The sequence below is a fragment of the Bufo gargarizans genome, chromosome 4 (assembly GCF_014858855.1).
Source record: "Bufo gargarizans isolate SCDJY-AF-19 chromosome 4, ASM1485885v1, whole genome shotgun sequence".
Classification (NCBI taxonomy): domain Eukaryota; kingdom Metazoa; phylum Chordata; class Amphibia; order Anura; family Bufonidae; genus Bufo; species Bufo gargarizans.
The window spans coordinates 98028387-98048824 of record NC_058083.1 but is presented as its reverse complement, the minus strand read 5'-3'; the positions used below and the strand labels follow the sequence as shown (position 1 = coordinate 98048824).

At 43.8% G+C, this 20438-nt stretch overlaps 1 protein-coding gene across 1 annotated transcript in view; it reads left to right on the top strand.

Annotated features, from left to right (window-relative positions):
- The window catches only part of GRK7 (G protein-coupled receptor kinase 7), a 60802-nt gene extending 42331 nt beyond the window's left edge, over positions 1-18471 (top strand). Inside the window, exon 4 of the mRNA XM_044291360.1 lies at positions 17795-18471. Within this exon, the coding sequence (XP_044147295.1) occupies positions 17795-18137 (343 nt within the window). The 3' untranslated portion in view covers positions 18138-18471. The remainder of the gene's footprint in view (positions 1-17794) is intronic.
- The last annotated feature ends 1967 nt before the right edge of the window (positions 18472-20438 follow it).

Here is a 20438-nt window from a genome sequence, read left to right as displayed (position 1 = left end):
GGAGAGGGTGGGGGCACTGGGGGACGGAGAAGGGAGTTAAAAGTGTTAAAATGTTGTTTAGGGCTGTGAACCAGGGAAAATATGAGAGATGAGAAGTAGGCCTGTTTTGTATCAGAGAGTGAGGGCTTGAATATGAGGAGGGATTGCTTGTATGCTGTGAAATGATCTTTAGAGTGGGATTTCTTCCATCGCCGCTCAGCAGCCCTGGAAGCTTGTCTGAGTTTTTTGGTCAGGTTGGTGTGCCAGGGTTGTCTGTTAATTTTTTGGGTTTTGTTGTGTGTGAGGGGGGGCAACAGTGTCCTGTACTTATTGTGGTGTACTGTATTGTGGTGTTATATAGGGTGGTGGCAGCATCTGGGTCTTGGAGGGAACAGATGGTAGAGAGTGGGAAAAGAGAGTCAGAAAGCAAGCAAAAGTCGAGATGTTTAAGGTTCCTGCGGGGGTGTGCTAGTGTGTGGACCGGGGAGCTGCAGAAGAGACCATTGAAGAGAAGGTGAGTAGGTTGTGGTCGGATAGGGGGAGAGGCGAATTAGAAAGGTTAGATAGGGAGCAGAGGCGGGTAAAGATAAGATCCAGTGTGTGACCATCTCTGTGGGTGGGAGCGGAAGACCACTGTGATAGGCCAAAGGAGGAAGAGAGTGATAGGAGTTTAGAGGGGCCGAGTGGCAGGTGTCAATAGGGATGTTAAAGTCACCCATGATGATAGTGGGGATGTCGGCAGAAAGAAAGTATAGTAGCCAGGTGTTAAAGTGGTCAAGAAAGATGGTGGCTGGGCGAGTAGATTATTGGCCCCAAGTATTATTAATGCTTCCATTAGTCCCCCTCAGTATTAATAATGCTTCCATTACTGGCCCATATTATTAATAATGTGTCCATTACTTGCCCATATGATTAATAATGCTTCTATTAGTGCCCCCCAGTATTAATAATGCTTCCATTAGTAGCCCCAGTATTAATAATACTTCTATTACTGGCCCATATTATTAATAATGCTTCCATTAGTGCCCCCCAGTATTAATAATGCTTCCATTAGTGCCCCCAGTATTAATAATGCTTCCATTAATGGCCCATATTATTAATAATGTTTCCATTACTTGCCCATATGATTAATAATGCTTCTATTAGTGCCCCCCAGTATTAATAATGCTTCCATTAGTCCCCCTCAGTATTAATAATGCTTCCATTACTGGCCCATATTATTAATAATGTTTCCATTACTTGCCCATAATGCTTTGATTAGTGGCCCTAAGTATTAATAATGCTTCCATTAGTAGCCCCCAGTATTACTAATGCTTCAATTACTGGCCCATATTATTAATAATGCTTCCATTAGTGCCCCCCAGTATTAATAATGCTTCCATTAGTAGCCCCCAGTATTAATAATGCTTTCATTAGTGACCCCCGGTATTAAAAGGGTTGTCCAAGTTATATTTATTGATGACCTATCCTCAGGATAGGTCATCAATATCAGATCGGCGGGGTCCGACACCCGGCACCCCCTCCGATCAGCTGTTTGAAGAGAAGGCTGATCAGAGGGGGTGCCGGACCCCCGCCGATCTGATATTGATGACCTATCCTGAGGATAGGTCATCAATAAATATAACTTGGGCAACCCCTTTAATAATGCTTCCATTAGTCCCTCTCAGTATTAATAATGCCCCCATTAGTCCCCCTCAGTATTAATAATACCTCCATTAGTGCCCCCTGTATTAACAATGCCTCCATTAGTGCCCCTCTGTATTAATAATGCTTCCATTAGTGGCCCCTAGTATTAATAATACCCATATTAGTGGCCCCCAGTATTAATAATGCCCCCAGTATGAGTAATGCCTCCATTAGTGGCCCCCAGTATTAATAGTGCCCGTGTAAGATCGTGAACCGGGGAGGGCTCCCGAGGATACAGCGAAGTTACAGACGAGAAAAGTGACACTGACACCAGCATTTGTGCAAAAACAGAAATTTTACTAACAGTAGTAATAAACACAGCAATAACATTAGTAACAAACACAGCCATATAGAAATACACAAGATACCCTATACTCCAGGCTCAGAGTCACTGTTCCTGTCCAACTGAACAACCCTAACACGGCGGTGCACACAGCAGAGCCTGAAAGTCGATACTGTGCCGCAGGGGAACAGACCTGACCGATGGCACACACGGCAGAGCCTACAAGTCAATTCCATGCTGCTGAGTCAATGACCCGAGTATGTCCTGTATACGCTGGTTTCTCCAAACCAAACAGCAAGTCCCTGCCACAACATGTGATCCCGCAGGACCTGTAACTTTGACCCTCTGTTCTGATCAGCTTCCTGATGCCGATGTTCCTCCCTAGGAACAGAATCTGGATCCACAAGGTTCTCTCAGACAGCTCACAAAATGGCGGACTGCTTCTTCTCCAGGCTGAGTAACTTCACCTCTTATGGTAGCCCCGACTGGTCCACAGCTCTTCCAGCCTTCCGGGAACCGATCCTCTCTCTCCTGGACGCCATCTTGATCACTGACAGCCATCAGTCACTTCCAACAGTGACCCTGGCCACTCCAAGTCCCACTGACGCGAGGAGGGCACACAATGCTGTCTTCCAGTCTCTACCCAGACATGTCTGCTCAGCTAACAATTTCCTGCTTCTTCACAGCAGCAGCATGAGTCATCATCTCCACCTCTTATGCATATTCAAATACTTAGCAAAACTTAACTGTGTGGAGGAACAGTGGCCTCTAGTGGTAAAACTGCACAATGACAACTCTAACAAGAAAAAAAATCACATCAACAGTATTGGAAACCGTATTTAAGCAATGGTGGCTGTTTCACCCTCTTACATCCGCATTAGTGGCCCCCAGTATGATTACTGCCTCCATTAGTGGCCCCCAGTAATAATAATGCCCCCTTTAGTAGCCCCAGCATTATTAATGCCCCCATTTTGCTTGTATAAAAAAATTACTCACCTCTTCCACTTGAACATGTGGGGACACTTTCTCCTCACTGAATGCAGCAGGGAAGGCCCTGGGCTCACCTCATCCACTTGACCGGCATTCCCAGTTTGATGATGTCATCGCGCTGGGAGCTCAGATCATTTCCTGCTGCATCCAGTGAGGAGTGAGTGTCCCCTTCACTGGAGACAGCAGAACGAGCTTTCCCGGAGTGGTGATGTCATCATGTGCGCCACGCTTACCGGTTTCTTGTCTCTGCCAAGTGGGCTTGGTTCAGTGTTATTATTTGCTGCTAATTTATTTTCGCCGTGACCACGTTTTTTTGAGAGAAATGATGGTTTGCATTAAGCCAGCAAAGAGTTGACTTAAAAAGAGGAGAGTGTCTAACCTCTATGAAGACGTGCCAAATCTATCGTATGGAGTGTGCCACGGAGATACAGTTGGTGGATCTTCTGACTACCTGGTCTTAATTTTTAAGGTCTATTAGACAGGATTAGTGAATGTGGGACACTGTGTGTGGAACCATCCTAAATGTGTGACTCTCCACTTTATACTCATAGGAGTATCTGGAGACCAGAGTTGAGTAATAATTCCTTTGGTTGACATGAGATGTGAGAGGATGCTGCCAATTTTGATCAGAGCTGCCAAAAAGCCCATACCTATGGGAACAGCCAAACTTTAGCTTTGAGGAAACCAAGGATGGGACGGGTTGGATTTTTACCACCTGGTAAACACTGATCTACCAATCTCCATAGAATAACAGGAATTATTTGTCAAAGGCAAGAAACCCAGTCAACAAAAAATGTGTTGAGTATGTGTCCTGTAACCTGTAAGCGAAATACATATAATCCCCCAGTAGAGGGCATTGTAGACAGTCAGCATCTATTACTGTGCAGTCACATTGCAGTCTTTTATGTATTTTTGCATCTTTCACGCCTTTCTAAATGGTGAGGGAAAAAAAAAAGATTTTTAAATTTTTACATTATTTTACTGTTATGATGCTTCAGGATAAGCTGCAAATTTCACATATTTGATACCTTAATAGGTGCTTTCCTCGGTGCTCATTGACGTCATACACTGAATGACCTGTCAAGTGGGGTAGAGGTGGGTTATTGACAGGGCCGACGTTAGGGGTGGCAAACAGGACAATTGCCAAGGGCCCCCATCCCTAAATGGGGCCCCCTGCTGAGCTGCCCAGACAGAAGTGGAAGAGAGCTGGTGGCCGCACCTGAGAAGAGCACAGAAGCAGAGCAAGGAGCGCTGGTCCCTGGTCTCCCGCCCACTGTAGCCTGCAGGGTCCTTATGCTGTAGTGAGGAGCTGGGTGCTGCATCCATAGCACCCGCTCCACAGCCGTGAGGCCTTGGCCCCGCCCCCTTCCTCTCTCTCACTGGAGGCCCTGCACTGGGAAGGTAATGGCCTCCTCTGCTCCTGTGGTTTACTGGGGAGTTCAGAATGTCACCCTCTAATGACCTGACACATGTGCTGCCGGCCCCGCTCTCCTCTCTGTGCTGCAATAAATGACAAGGGCTTGTTGGTAGACATAACCTGATAGGTACAGGGGGGGGGGGGGGAGGCAGCCTGCAGAGAATATACAGGACCCCCTATTTGCTGCCTGGAACACAATTGTTTAAATATAATGTAATCTAATATCTATCTATCTATCTATCTAATATCTGTCTATCTATCTAATATCTATCTATCTATAATCTATCTCATTATCTATCTCATTATCTATCTATCTATCTAGAAAAGAAAATTCCAGGCTGCTCCCAAAAGTTGTTCAAAGGTTGTGTTCTTTAATCACGAATGCAACGTTTCAGTTCTCCAGGACTTTTCTCAAGCATTATAAAAACACTGTGTGGGAAAAGTCCTGGAGGACTGAAACGTTGCATTGGTGATTAAAGAACACGACCTTTGAACAACTTTTGGGAGCAGCCTGGAATTTTCTTTGCTAGTCACTTAGATGCTGGATCACTTCCACAGCCGCTGGCACAGCGTCATTCACATTGCTCCTGCTGTGCTGCTGGTGTTTTATTTTTTTGGGATATCTAATATCTATCTACAGTATGCCATCTATCTATCTATCTCATATCTATCTATGTCATATCTATCTATGTCATATCTATCTATCTATCTATCTATCTATGTCATATCTATCTGTCTCACATCTATCTATGTCATATCTATCTGTCTCACATCTATCTATGTCATATCTATCTATGTCATATCTATCTATCTATCTATCTATCTATCTATGTCATATCTATCTGTCTCACATCTATCTATCTATCTATCTCATATCTATCTATGTCATATCTATCTATCTATCTATCTATCTATCTATCTATGTATGTCATATCTATCTATGTCATATCTATCTATCTATCTATCTATCTATCTATCTATCTATGTCATATCTATCTGTCTCACATCTATCTATCTATCTATCTCACATCTATCTATGTCATATCTATCTATCTATCTATCTATCTATCTATCTATCTATTTATCTATCTATCTATCTATGTCACATCTATCTATGTCATATCTATCTATCTATCTATCTATCTATCCATCTATCGATCTATCTATCTCATATCTATCTATCTATCTATCTATCTATCTATCTATCTATCCATCTATCTATGTCATATCATCTATCTATCTATCTATCTATCTATCTATCTATCTATCTATCTATCTTTCTCCTATCTATCCCCTATCTATCTAAAATGATGGATGAGAGGCAGCATTTTGACTTCAGGGAAACAAGTGGATAGCTGCATAGCTCTGCATCCACCGGAGGTATTTTGTGTGGCTGCCCAGCAATAGCCGTCATCTTCAGGCTGTCTCATTTCATCTGTGGGGGCTATCCTGTCCCACTCATTTGTCCGGGAGATAAGTATTATCATTTCACATCGGTTTATTTATCTATCTCTTGATCCCTACCTTGCTTTATGTTTACTTCTGGATTACCTCATATAAACCTTTATTTAAAGGTGGAACGCGTGATGCGTCGGGATCATTATACCATTTTGGGGATTGATTAGCTTTATCTATATATCTAGGAGCTCATATTGCTCCAATATTTTTGTGTGTTATTATTTTGATACCACTGTTTTAATATTACCTATTTTTGTAGGGTTATATTAGAGGTATATCAGTCTTTGGTACAGGGACAGGGAACCTCCACCATCAGGGGGCAACCCTGGGCTAAGGAATATCTAGGGCGATATAGGGATAGTTCAACATCCCCGGACCTCCCCATTATATATATATATATATATATATATGTATCTATATTCTATATGGTATCTTTCCTGTAGTGGGAGTTTTTCATTTTGTTATAGCTATACAGCAATACGTTTCTATATGGGCACACTTGTACCCTTACCCATCTATGTGATATAATAAAGGTATTTGTTAGATTTTCACGTTAGCCTTGATATTTCTGACTTAATTTTCTACGTGACTCACCATTTATCTGGATATATCCAAATTTTTTTTTTTCTTTAAACAAGTGGATTCCTTTATTGCCCCAACCCTCCCAGTTCCCTCCTGTTGGCAGTCTATAGATTGCTTAGCTCCAGTCTGTATCATTTGCATTCCTTATTACTGAGCCATTGCATTTTTTTAATTGATTCTTGGTATAAATTTGGCTTTTGCACACAAACCGGCCGTTCCGTGCACTGGGGACCACAATTTGCTGTCCCCAATGCACGGGAACCATCCATGCGGTTGCCGCAGACGGAAACAGACCCATTCAATTTGAAAGGGTCCGTGGTCCGTCCGCACCGCAAAAAAAATAGAACATGTTCTATTTTTTTTGTGGTGCGGAGGCACGGAGAGAAACCCCACAGCAGTGCTCCATAGTTCTTCCACGGGGTTCCGTGCCTCCGTTCCGCACCGCACCTTCTGGATTGCTGACCCATTCAAGTGAATGGGTCCATATCCGTGATATGGTGAGCACTCGGTCGGTGCCCACATATTGCAGACAAGCAACGGCCGTCTGCATGAGCCCTTAGGCTGAGTTCACACTTCAGTTATTTCCATCAATTATTGTGAGCCAAAACCAGGTGCGGGTCAAAAACACAGAATAGGAGTACATTTTTGCCTTATACCTTATCTCTGAGTAGCCTTCACTTCTGGTTTGGGCTCACAATAACTGATGGAAATAACTGACCAAACAACTGAAGTGTGAACTGGGCCTTACCTGCCTGACACTTGCTCTCGGCTCCGGTGCTCTCCGATCTCTGCTCAGGTCCCTGGATGTCATCATCCATTTTGATGCTGCCTGCAACCAATCGTGGTTGCCGTGGCAGTGACTTCTCCGCTTGCATCGTGAATAAATGTGAGAATTTGGGGCCCCACTTTCGCCCAGGGCCACATTTTGTCTAAAACCAGCCCTGGTTATTGACAACTGCTTTGATTGCATTTCTTGCTCACAGATGTGGTTGTCACTTTTTAAGCCCATGCACTCTATGACTGGAATTGTCAGTATAATGTGGTATTTACAGCTAATATTTCCCAACCCCTTCATGGCCAGAGCTCATTCAATAATTCATGATAGAGTGAGGATTAGTATAAACGTATGTATCTAGACAAAAATCCATGAGCTGCATAATATGTTTACTTGCAAGAGAAAAAGTGCTCTGCCTTCACCCAGAGGGATCGTACATTTTGACACCTAGTAAAAGTCACCCCCTAAAGCTTTGCTTAAAAGAGGACCTGGCCAGTGGCGTGCCTAGGGTGTTTGGCACCCCGGGCGGGTCCTTTCTCTGGCACCCCCCACCAATACTTTAAAAAAATTGTACCCCCTTACAGTAGTATTGCCCTCATTGTACAACCTTCACAGTAGTTTTTTCCAGATATGTGCCATCTCATGGTAGTTATGCCCATATTGTGCCCCTTTAAGGTAGTTATGCCTTCACTGTACAACTTTCGCAGTAATTATGCCCACATTGTGTCCCTTTAAAGTACTTATCCCTTCATTGTGCCCCCTTCCCAGTTGTAATGCCTTCTTTGTGCCTCCCTCACAGTAGTTATGCCCTCTCTGTGCCAATTTCAAAGTAGCTATGCCCTATCTTTGCCCCTTTCACAGTTGTAATGCCCTCGCTGTGCCCCTTCAGAGTAGTAATGCCCTCACTGTACCCCCATAACAGTAATAATGCCCTTTGTGCCCCTTTATAGTAATAATGCCCACTCATTGCCCCATAACAGTTATGCCCACCCATTTTACAAGAGTAATGCTCTCTGTGCCCCCTTCACAGTAGTAATGCTCTCTTTGCCCCCTTCACAGTAGTAATGCCATCTGTGCTCCCTTCATAGTAGTAATGCCCATTGTGCCCCCTTAATAGTAGTAATGCCCATTGTGCTCCCTTCATAGTAATAATGCCCACTGTGCCTCCTTCACAGTAGTAATGCCCATTGTGCCCATTTCATAGTTATAATGTCCATTGTATCCCATTTATAGTAGTAATGCCCGTTGTGCATCCTCCATAGTAGTATTGCCCATTTCCCCCCTAATACTAGCTGTGCCCCCGTTGTAGTAATAATGCCGCCCTCTGTACCCCCTTTGTAGTAGTAATGCCCTCTGTGCTCCCTTTGTAGTAATTTTGCCCTCTGTGCCCCCTCTATGGTAGAAATACCCTCTGTGCCCCCACCATGGTAGAAATGCCCTGTTAAAAAAAAAAACACAGTACCTACTCACCCATTCCCGAAGATCACAGTCCTCAGGCTGTCTCCCCTATAGACACAGATCGCTCTGCAACACTGTGTGGGTGGAGCTTATGCAGATTTCCAGGCTGCAGGCTCCGCCAACACAGGCCAGCAGTGCGATCTGTGCCTGCAGGCTGAATGGTGGAGCGGGGAGAAGTCTTCCTGCTTTACCATTACCATAGCTTCCATCTATATTAAGGTGCTAAACTTTAAAGGGGTTATCACATGATTAATCTGATATTAATCTGATATTATATAGTACATGACAGTCTGCTTCTAATAAACTTATACCCAGCCCAGTGCCGTTTCTTGGACCGGGCGGGCCGGGTGGCCGCCCGGGGCGCTGTCAGAAGTGGGGCGCCGGAAGGGCACAGCAGGAGATGAGCGCTGCGCTTCCATTGTGGAAGCGCTCACTCATCTCTAAGTCTATAGTCATCTGTATCGCCATCCTCAGGACGGCAATACAGATGTCTGTGCTGCAGCAGCCGGCAGGGGAAGGAGAGGTGTGTCCCCACCCTGTTCCTCTGATAGGCTGCCAGCACTAGGCCGGTGCAGGCGGCGCGATTACGTCATCTCGCCGCCTGAGCCAGCGAGGGACACAGGCCGGAAGAGGCCTGCATCGCATCCTGAAGGAGGTAAGTATAAGTTGTTTTTTTATTTTTATATATATGTACAAATTACAATACTGGCACATAAGGGGGGCTGCTGGCAAATAAGGGGGGCTACTGGCACATGGGGGCTACTGGCACATAGGGGGGGCTACTGGCACATTTGGGGGACTACTGGCACATAAGGGGGGGCTGCTGGCACATAAGGTGGGCTACTGGCACATAAAGGGGACTACTGGCACATAAGGGGGGCTACTGGCACATAAGGGGTGCTACTGGCATATAAGGGGGCTACTGGCACATGATAGGAGGCTACTGGCATATAAGGGGGGCTGATTGCACATAAGGGGGGCTACTGGCACATAAGGGGGGCTGCTGGCACATAAGGGGACTACTGGCACATAAGGGGAACTACTGGCACATAAGGGGGGCTACTGGCACATAAGGGGAGCTACTGGCTCATAAGGGGGGCTACTGGCATATAAGGGGGGCTACTGGCACATGATAGGAGGCTACTGGCACATAAGGGGGCTACTGGCACAAAAGGGGGACTACCGGCACTTGATAGGGGGCTACTGGCACATGATAGGGGGGGCTACTGGCACATATGGGGGGCTATTGGCACTTGATAGGGGGGCTACTGGCACATGATAGGGGGCGACTGGCACATAAGGGGGCTACTGGCACATGATAGGGGGCACTCTGGCTACTGGCACATGATGGTGGGGGGCTCTTATTACTGGCACATGATTGGGGGAATCTATGGGGGCACATCTTACTGGCACATTATTGGGTGGCACTATAGGGGCATCTACTGAGGCAAAAAAAAAGGGGTATTTTATATGGGAGGCTCTGTATAGGGGCATTTTATACTGGGACACATTATGGTGGGTACTATGGGGAAGGGGGGAGAGGAGCACTATGGGGTCATCTACGGGGGCACTAAGAAGGGGTATTTTATATTGGCACATTATAGGAACATTAGCTCAACTGGGGGCATTACAGGGGGGTATGTTTTGCACATTATAAGGACAATTATTACAACTGGGGGGGCATTATGGTGGGCTTTATTACTCCCCCATGGTATGACCCCCTAGTAGCAGCACCAGCCTCTCCCTGCTCTGCTATCCCTCTGCCCCTTCTCTAAATCCTTATTATGAAATCTTTCTCATTAGGATAAAGCACAACATCAGCTCCGCCGAGCCCCCGGCCAAAGTGTTGAAGTGGCGTCCGAGATCCCCAAGGGCCAAGCCAAGTAATTGTAAGTTTTCATGTGAAATATGTTTATACACATATAGCATACACTGTGCCCCACAATATACAGTATACCGCTACACTGTGCCACACAATATACAGTATACTTCTACACTGTGCCACACAATATACAGTATACCTCTACACTGTGCCACACAATATACAGTATACCGCTACACTGTGCCCCACAATATACAGTATACTTCTACACTGTGCCACACAATATACAGTATACCTCTACACTGTGCCACACAATATACAGTATATCTCTACACTGTGCCACACAATATACAGTATACCGCTACACTGTGCCCCACAATTTTCAGTATACCTCTACACTGTGCCCCACAATATACAGTATACCTCTACACTGTGCCCCACAATATACAGTATACCTCTACACTGTGCCCCACAATATACAGTATACCTCTACACTGTGCCACACAATATACAGTATACCTCTACACTGTGCCACACAATATACAGTATACCTCTACACTGTGCACACAATATACAGTATACCTCTACACTGTGCCCCACAATATACAGTATACCTCTACACTGTGCCACACAATATACAGTATACCTCTACACTGTGCCCCACAATATACAGTATACCTCTACACTGTGCCCCACAATATACAGTATACCTCTTCACTGTGCCACACAATATACAGTATACCTCTACACTGTGCCCCACAATATACAGTATACCTCTACACTGTGCCCCACAATATACAGTATACCTCTACACTGTGCCACACAATATACAGTATACCTCTACACTGTGCCCCACAATATACAGTATACCGCTACACTGTGCCACACAATATACAGTATACCTCTACACTGTGCCACACAATATACAGTATACCTCTACACTGTGCCACACAATATACAGTATACCTCTACACTGTGCCACACAATATACAGTATACCTCTACACTGTGCCCCACAATATACAGTATACCTCTACACTGTGCCCCACAATATACAGTATACCTCTACACTGTGCCACACAATATACAGTATACCTCTACACTGTGCCACACAATATACAGTATACCTCTACACTGTGCCCCACAATATACAGTATACCTCTACACTGTGCCACACAATATACAGTATACCTCTACACTGTGCCCCACAATATACAGTATACCTCTACACTGTGCCACACAATATACAGTATACCTCTACACTGTGCCCCACAATATACAGTATACCGCTACACTGTGCCACACAATATACAGTATACATCTACACTGTGTAGGGGTTATATTGTTTATTGTACAGCATGGCACAGAGGTTATATTGTCTGGCATGGTGTAACCTCCATACATTTTATGTACAGTATACAGTAATCCGCATTGCCATCTATGCTTTGAATCTGGTTTTATATGTTACTTGGATTTTGTACATTTACTTGCGTGTGCTAGTTGAGACCTGCTGTGATTGGGGTTTAGTTAGTTATTAAATGCTAACATGACAGTTTTTGGGGTTTGCACATTATTGATGATTGTATTTCATGACTACTCTTCTAAGGGTATTGCCTTCCTTTATACTGCAGTTCTCCTGTACAACTCTGCCTGCGACTTTTAGCAGTTTAAGCAGTAATTTATAGTAGTTTAAAAAAAAATAAAAAAATATATATATATATATATATGGTGAGACGGTTGCAAGTACTCTTCTGATATGATTTCATCGAGCCGTTTTGATGGGGGGGGGGGGGGAGTTATTTTGACACTCGCCCTGAGAGAAATTTTACCTAGAAACTGCACTGACCCAGCCCTGTACCTCACATGGATCCAGAGATCTCCCCATTCATTGCTCCAATTGCTCTGGTAGATTTATTTCAAGCGAGCAGCTTAGGGGGCATCTCCATTCTCAGGGGGCATGTCCTCTCTACTGCAGCTTGTAGCAGTTGAAGGATGGACCTTAGCACGTACTTCCATCTCGGTGAGCAGGACAGAGAAACTAGAAGAAGAGCAAACAGCAGGTGGCGCTATACAGATTTCTGTGAATAACTAAGTGGCTATAATACATTTTTAATTACATGCAATTGGAATGGAAAAATGAATCAAACCAGCAAAGGAAGCAAAATGGACAATATTAGTATATTAGAAAATGGCTTGTATTAACTTTCTTTATACGATACATGCTATTTGCTGAAGAGAGACAACCTCTTTAACCAGCTCCCAACCGCCTAACGCAGGGATGCGTCCTGTGGGCGGTCGGTTTGTTCCTCCTTGACACGCCGGCGCGTCAGCTCGCGAGACGCGAGATTTCCTGTGAACGCGCGCTCACAGGATCGCAAGGTAAACGAGTTGATCTACAGCCTGCCAGTGGTGATCATTCGCTGGCAGGCTGTAAATGCGATTTTTTTTAACCCCAAAAAGGTATATTAGATGCTATTTTGTTAACAGCGTCTAATATACCTGCTACCTGGTCCTCTGGTGTTCCCTTTTGCTTGGATCAACCACCAGAGGACACAGGCAGCTCTGTAAGTAGCACCAATCACCACACTACACTACACCCCCCCGTCACTTATTAACCCCTGATCACCCCATATAGACTCCCTGATCACCCCCCTGTCATTAATCACCCCCCTGTAAGGCTCCATTCAGACGTCCGTATGTGTTTTGCGGCTTCGCGGATCCGCAAAACACGGACACTGGCAATGTGCTTTCCGCATTTTGCGGATCCGCACATTGCCAGAACTATATAGAAAATGCCTTTTCTTGTCCGCAATTGCGGACAAGAATAGGACATGTTCTATAGGCTCTACAAAAAACGCAGTGTTCGCCCGATCAAGCCTGATCTTGTGCGCACACTTGCGTTCAGTCCGCCCCACCACAGTGACAGAATTTTTTTTTCTGATCACTGCAAAAACACTGTAAAATCGCTGCGGCTCTATAAAGATCACTTTTGAGGGGCATGGCGAGTTCATAGAAGATTTTTTATTTTTTTTGTTTTTTCTTACAAAGTCTCATATTCCACTAACTTGTGACAAAATTTGTAGACATTTATATTCCAGACTTCTTCTCACGCTTTAGGGCCCCTAAAATGCCAGGGCAGTATAAATACCCCACATGTGACCCCATTTTGGAAAGAAGACACCCCAAGGTATTTCGTGAGGGGCATAGTGAGTTCATGTAAAATTTTATTTTTTGTCACAAGTTAGTGGAATATGAGACTTTGTAAGAGAAAAAATAAAATAATAATTTTCCGCTAACTTGTGCCAAAGTAGTTTGGAAACCAAATGCGTAAAAAATGCCCTGTGAAATTCTAAAAGTACTCATTGGAATTTGGGCCCCTTTGTGCACCTAGGCTGCAAAAAAGTGTCACACATGTGGTATCACCGTACTCAGGAGAAGTAGGGCAATGTGTTTTGGGGTGTATTTTTACATGTACCCATACTGTGTGTGAGAAATATCTCTGTAAATGACAACTTTTTAATTTTTTTTATGCAAAGTTGTCAATTTACAGAGATATTTCTCTCACCCAGCATGGGTATATATAAAAATACACCCCAAAACACATTGCCCTACTTCTCCTGAGTACGGCAATACCACATGTGTGACACTTTTTTGCAGCCTAGGTGCGTAAACAGGCCGAAAGTCCAACGAGTACCTTTAGGCTTTACAGGTTTGCTCACAATATAGCCCCGCCCAAAATGCCAGAACAGTAAACACACCCCACAAATGACCCCATTTTGGAAAGTAGACACCCCTAGGTATTCGCTGAGGGGCATATTGAGTCCATGAAAGATTGAACTTTTTCTCACAAGTTAGCGGAAAGGGAGACTTTGTGAGAAAAAAATTAAATAATCAATTTCTGCTAACTTGTGCCAAAAAAAAAAAAACTTCTATGAACTCGCCATGCCCCTCACAGAATACCTTGGGATGTCTTCTTTCCAAAATGGGGTCACATGTGGGGTATTTATACTGCCCTGGCATTTTAAGGGCCCTAAAGCGTGAGAAGAAGTCTGAAATCCAAATGTCTAAAAATGCCCTCCTAAAAGGTACTCATTGTAATTTGGGCCCCTTTGCGCTCCTAGGCTGCAAAAAAGTGTCACACGTTGTATCGCCGTACTCAGGAGAAATAGGGCAATGTGTTTTGGGGTGTCTTTTTACATATACCCATGCTGGGTGAGAGAAATATCTCTGTAAAATGACAACTTTGTATAAAAAAATGGGAAAAGTTGTCTTTTACAGAGATATTTATCTCACCCAGCATGGATATATGTAAAAATACACCCCAAAACACATTGCCCTACTTCTTCTGAGTACGGCGATACCACATGTGTGACACTTTTTTGCAGCCTAGGTGCGCAAATTCCAATGAGTACTTTTAGGATTTCACAGGGCATTTTTACGCATTTGGATTCCAAACTACTTCTCACGCTTTAGGGCCCCTAAAATGCCAGGGCAGTATAAATACCCCACATGTGACCCCATTTTGGAAAAAGGACACCCCAAGGTATTCCGTGAGGGGTATGGTGAGTTCATGTAAAAAAAAATTGGGGGTCACAAGTTAGTGGAATATGAGACTTTGTAAGGCTGCTTTCACACTAGCGTTCGGGTGTCCGCTCGTGAGCTCCGTTTGAAGGGGCTCACGAGCGGACCCGAACGCAGCCGTCCAGCCCTGATGCAGTCTGAATGGAGCGGATCCGCTCAGACTGCATCAGTCTGGCGGCGTTCAGCCTCCGCTCCGCTCGCCTCCGCACGGACAGGCGGACAGCTGAACGCTGCTTGCAGCGTTCGGGTGTCCGCCTGGCCGTGCGGAGGCGTGCGGATCTGTGCGGATCCGTCCAGACTTACAATGTAAGTCAATGGGGACGGATCCGTTTGAAGATGCCACAATGTGGCTCAATCTTCAAGTGGATCCGTCCCCCATTGACTTTACATTGAAAGTCTGGACGGATTCGTCCCAGGCTATTTTCACACTTAGCTTTTTTTTGCTAATATAATGCAGACGGATCCGTTCTGAACGGAGCCTCCGTCTGCATTATTATGAGCGGATCCGTTCAGAACGGATCCGCCCGAACGCTAGTGTGAAAGTAGCCTAAGAAAAAAAAATATATAATTTTCCGCTAACTTGTGACAAAAAATAAAAACTTCCATGAACTCAATATGCCCATCAACGAATACCTTAGGGCAGGCATGGCCAACCTGCGGCTCTCCAGCTGTTGTAAAACTACAACTCCCACCATGCTTTGCTGCAGGCTGATAGCTGTAGTCAGTCTGAGCATGCTGGGAGTTGTAGTTTTGCAACAGCTGGAGAGCCTCAGGTTGGCCATGCCTGCCTTAGGGTGTCTACTTTCCGAAATGGGGTCATTTGTGGGGTGTTTCTACTGTCTGGGCATTGAAGAACCTCAGGAAACATGACAGGTGGTCAGAAAGTCAAAGTGCGTAAATTAATTTTTTTGCACCATAGTTTGTAAACGCTATAACTTTTACCCAAACCAATAAATATACACATTTTTTTATCAAAGACATGTAGAACAATAAATTTAGAGAAAATTTTATATAGAAATGTAGTTTTATTTGAAACATTTTACAACAGAAAGTGAAAAATGTCATTTTTTTGCAAAAACTTCGGTCAATTTCAATTAATATAAAAAAAAAGTAAAAATGTCAGCAGCAATGGAATACCACCAAATGAAAGCTCTATTAGTGAGAAGAAAAGGAGTTAAAATTCATTTGGGTGGTAAGTTGTATGACCGAGCAATAAACCGTGAAAGTAGTGTAGTGCCGAAGTGTAAAAAGTGGTCTGGTCATTAAGGGGGTTTAAAAGCTATGGACACTTTCAGGGCATTTTTTAATCATTGCATTTTACTCATTTTGGTTTTTGAGATACAGGAGTTGAAAATCATTTGCAGATATCAATTCTCAGTCAATTCCCAGTCTCTGTCAGCTGACGGCTCATGTGAAGCCTTAGCTATAGAGCAGGGATGACCAACCTGCAGCTCTCCATCTGTTAAAAAAAACTACAACTTCCAAGATGCCTTGCTGTAGGATAATAGCTGTAGGCAGTCTTGGCATGCTGGGAATTGTAGTTTTGCAACAGCTGGAGAGCCATCCCTGCTATAGAGTTTAGTTATAATGAGTGTTTATGAGGTCAGATCAGAAATAAGGCTTCACATGAGCCATCAACAGTCGGGGACTCAGAATTGAGAGTCTGCAAACAGATTGAGTCTTTAAAAAGAAAAATTTAATAATATATTTTTGACAAAACAAATGGTAATGTCCAGTTGTTCATTCATCAATTAAAAATTATTTTAGCCCCAAATGAGTAAATTGTAATCATAGAATACAATTGGCACAAAGGTTTCCATAGCTTTTACAGACTTGCACTTCTAACAATATCTCCAGTTGCGACTGGACCATAACGCAAGTATAAGCAAAGTCTAACTTTGTATTATGGTTCCATCCTGAACTGTCTTATTTCCTAAGTTTTACCTCCAGTCTGGCAGACACTGATATCCTGGTTGTACGGGAGTACAAGAATTTCAAACCAACCTGGACTTAGATTAATAGTCCAAGATATGGACTAACCCCAGAAAACATCCATGTGTGCTACTGCTTAGAAAGTGTTTATAGGATCCTAAATGGTAAAAATGTTTTCCAGGCACCTCTTTTCTAATTTGCAGTCAAAATATAGTTTTTGGCTAGACACAAAAGTTCAGCTTTTCAGGAAAAATGGAAATGAACTAGTGTCTAGTCATGATGACCTAGTACTACTATTCCTGTGGATCCCACTGTATACATTCTGTTGTGTGGTAAAGGTCCTGAGAGGTAAAGGATGCAGCGACCTGGGAGGGGAGGCAAGGGTGAGAGGTGTGGTAGTGGTGACACAGATGGGAATTTTAGGGGTTGATGGCTGTCCTCACACCATAAAACAATACATACTGTATAAGGGATAATCACTTTACTGTAACGCTGCTGCTTCCATTTCAGTACTTGTTAGGCACCCATTTGGACTCGACTTCCCACATCTTAACACAGTGGACCTGCTCAGCCAGTATTGGCAGAGGTGGGCTCCATGCAGCCAGTGATTGGCTGAACAAGCATTTGCTGCATGTTGTGAGGGAACGGGAAGAGGAGACCAGAGGAGCCTAGTAAATATCATATCAAGAGCAGGGAGATCAGTAAGATTTTCCAAAAAATTTCAGTGGCTGGACAACCCCTTTAATATTTCTGAGTGAGTTTTTTTTTTCAAGCTGTGTTGCTGTCATTGTAACTTGACCTGTACACTGATGTGTTATGTAATCTCTTGCAGAACCAATGATGACGATCCAAGGAAACATCAATTCTTTAAATCCATAAATTTCCAAAGGCTGGAAGCCGGTATGGTGGACCCACCATTTGTACCAGACCCATCTGTGGTCTATGCCAAGGACGTTGCAGATATAGCTGATTTCTCTGAGGTCAAAGGAGTTGAGTTTGATGAGAAAGATGCCAAATTCTTCAAGAGGTTTTCTACTGGTGCAATACCAGTCAGTTGGCAGAAGGAGATCATCGACACTGGACTATTTGATGAGCTTAATGACCCAAACAGGGAAAGCACTGGGAGATACATGAGTAGTGGTGAGAGGAAGTCAGGAGTATGTTCAATAATATAGTTGGCACTCATTGTACATTAGCGGCAGAATGGGACTTACTTCTCTAAACATATTCCTACAATTGAGCATTTGATGCTTTACAGACTGCACTGTACATTCCATCCAAGTCCTTGTAAGATGGTTGTTTACAAAGTACCAGTCCAAATGACACCGGTAGCTTATTACCAAGAAACCACCGTCTGTCATCTTGCGTATGTATGTTTTGGCAATCTTTTACAAAATCTCTTGTGTCTCAGTGTGTTACTCCATTTTGACTTCTTACTCAACAGACCCCGCATTTATAAACTTATCACAAAAGTTTGTCTGTTTTTTATTAAAAGAAGGAAGCTTGAGGACAAGGGGTATTTGTGGTGTTTTGATTGGTTTTGTTGTTTAGGAGCATTGCTTTCATGGTATTCATATCTGACTGTCTTGTCCTATTACATTAAATATTTCATCTTCTCAAAAATAAATCATGCAAGTTTCAACTAGAATATATATATATACTGATTCCCAGAAAGGAATGGACTGTGGTTCTGAGAATAGGCTTGTGCTTCAGTGTTATGGGTGGTATGACTTTGTCGAGTATATTTAAACGTGTATTCCCATCGTAAACATTTATGGCATATGCTCTGGATATACAGTATCTCACAAAAGTGAGTGCACCCCTCATATTTTTGTAAATAATTTTGTTCTATCTTTTCATGGTACAACACTGAAGATCTGACACTTTGATACAATGTAAAGTAGTCAGTGTACAGCTTGTATAACAGTGTAAATTTGGCGTGCCCTCAAAATAACCCCACACACAGCCATTGATGTCCAAACCGCTGGCAACAAAAGTGAGTACACCCCTAAGGCCCCTTTCAGAGGGGCGAGATTTCTGCACGGGTGCAATGCGTGAGGTGAACGCATTGCACCCGCACTGAATCCGGACCCATTCATTTCAATGGGGCTGTGCACATTAGCAGTTATTTTCACGCATCACTTGTGCGTTGCGTGAAAATCGCAGCATGTGCCTCTTTGTGCGTTTTTTACGTAACGCATGCCCCATAGAAGTGAATGGGGTTGCGTGAAAATCGCAAGCATCCGCAAGCAAGAGCGGATGCGGTGCGATTTTCACGCACGGTTGCTAGGTGACGATCAGGATGGGGACCTGATCATTATTATTTTCCCTTATAACATGGTTATAAGAGAAAATAATAGCATTCTGAATACAGAATGCATAGTACAATAGGGCTGGAGGGGTTAAAAAAAAAACACCATGGTGATGGATCATGTGACGGACCATGTGATGAGCGTAGTGACGTCATCAAAGGTCCTATTCCTCACAAAAGAAGACAGAAGAGATGCCGGCTGTGTGAACAAGTGGATTAAGGTGAGTTAAAAAAAAATAATCTTTTTAACCCCTCCAGCCCTATTGTACTATGCATTCTGTATTCAGAATGCTATTATTTTCCCTTATAACCATGTTATAAGGGAAAATAATATAATCTACACTACAATTAACCCAAACCTGAACTTCTGTGAAGAAGTTCGGGTCTGGGTACCACAGTAGGTTTTTTATCACACGCGTGCAAAACACATTGCGTACCTACTCGCGCGAGTTTGCCGCAATGCACCGGGACGCATCCGGACCTAATCCAGACACGCTCGTCTGCAAGGGGCCTAAGTGAAAATGGCCAAATTGTGCCCAATTTGCCATTTTCCCTCCCAGGTGTCGTGTGATTAATTAGTGTTACAAGGAACCAGGTGTGAATGGGAGCAGGTGTGTTAAATTTGGTGTTATCGCTCAAAGAACTCTCTGAGAATCTGAAAAAAAGAATTGTTGCTCTACTTAAAGATAGCCGAAGCTATAAGAAGATTGCCAACACCATGAAACTGAGCTGCTGCACGGTGGCCAAGACGTACAGCGGTTTAACAAGACATGTTCCATACATAACAGGCCTCACCATGGTCGACCAAAGAAGTTGACTGCACATGGGAAGCGTCATATGCAGAGGTTGGCTTTTCAAAATAGACGTATGAGTGCTGCCAGCATTGCTGCAGAGGATAAAGGGGTGGGGGTCAGCCTGACAGTGCTCAGACCATATGCCGCACACTGTATCAAATTGGTCTGCATAGCTGTCATCCCAGAAGGAAGCCTCTTCTAAAGATGATGCACAAGAAAGCCCGCAAACAGTTTGCTGAAGACAAGCAGACTAAGGACATGGATTACTGGAACCATGTCCCATGGTCTAATGAGACCAAGATAAACTTATTTGGTTCAGATGGTGTCAAGTGTGTGTGGCAGCAACCAGGTGAGGAGTACAAAGACAAGTG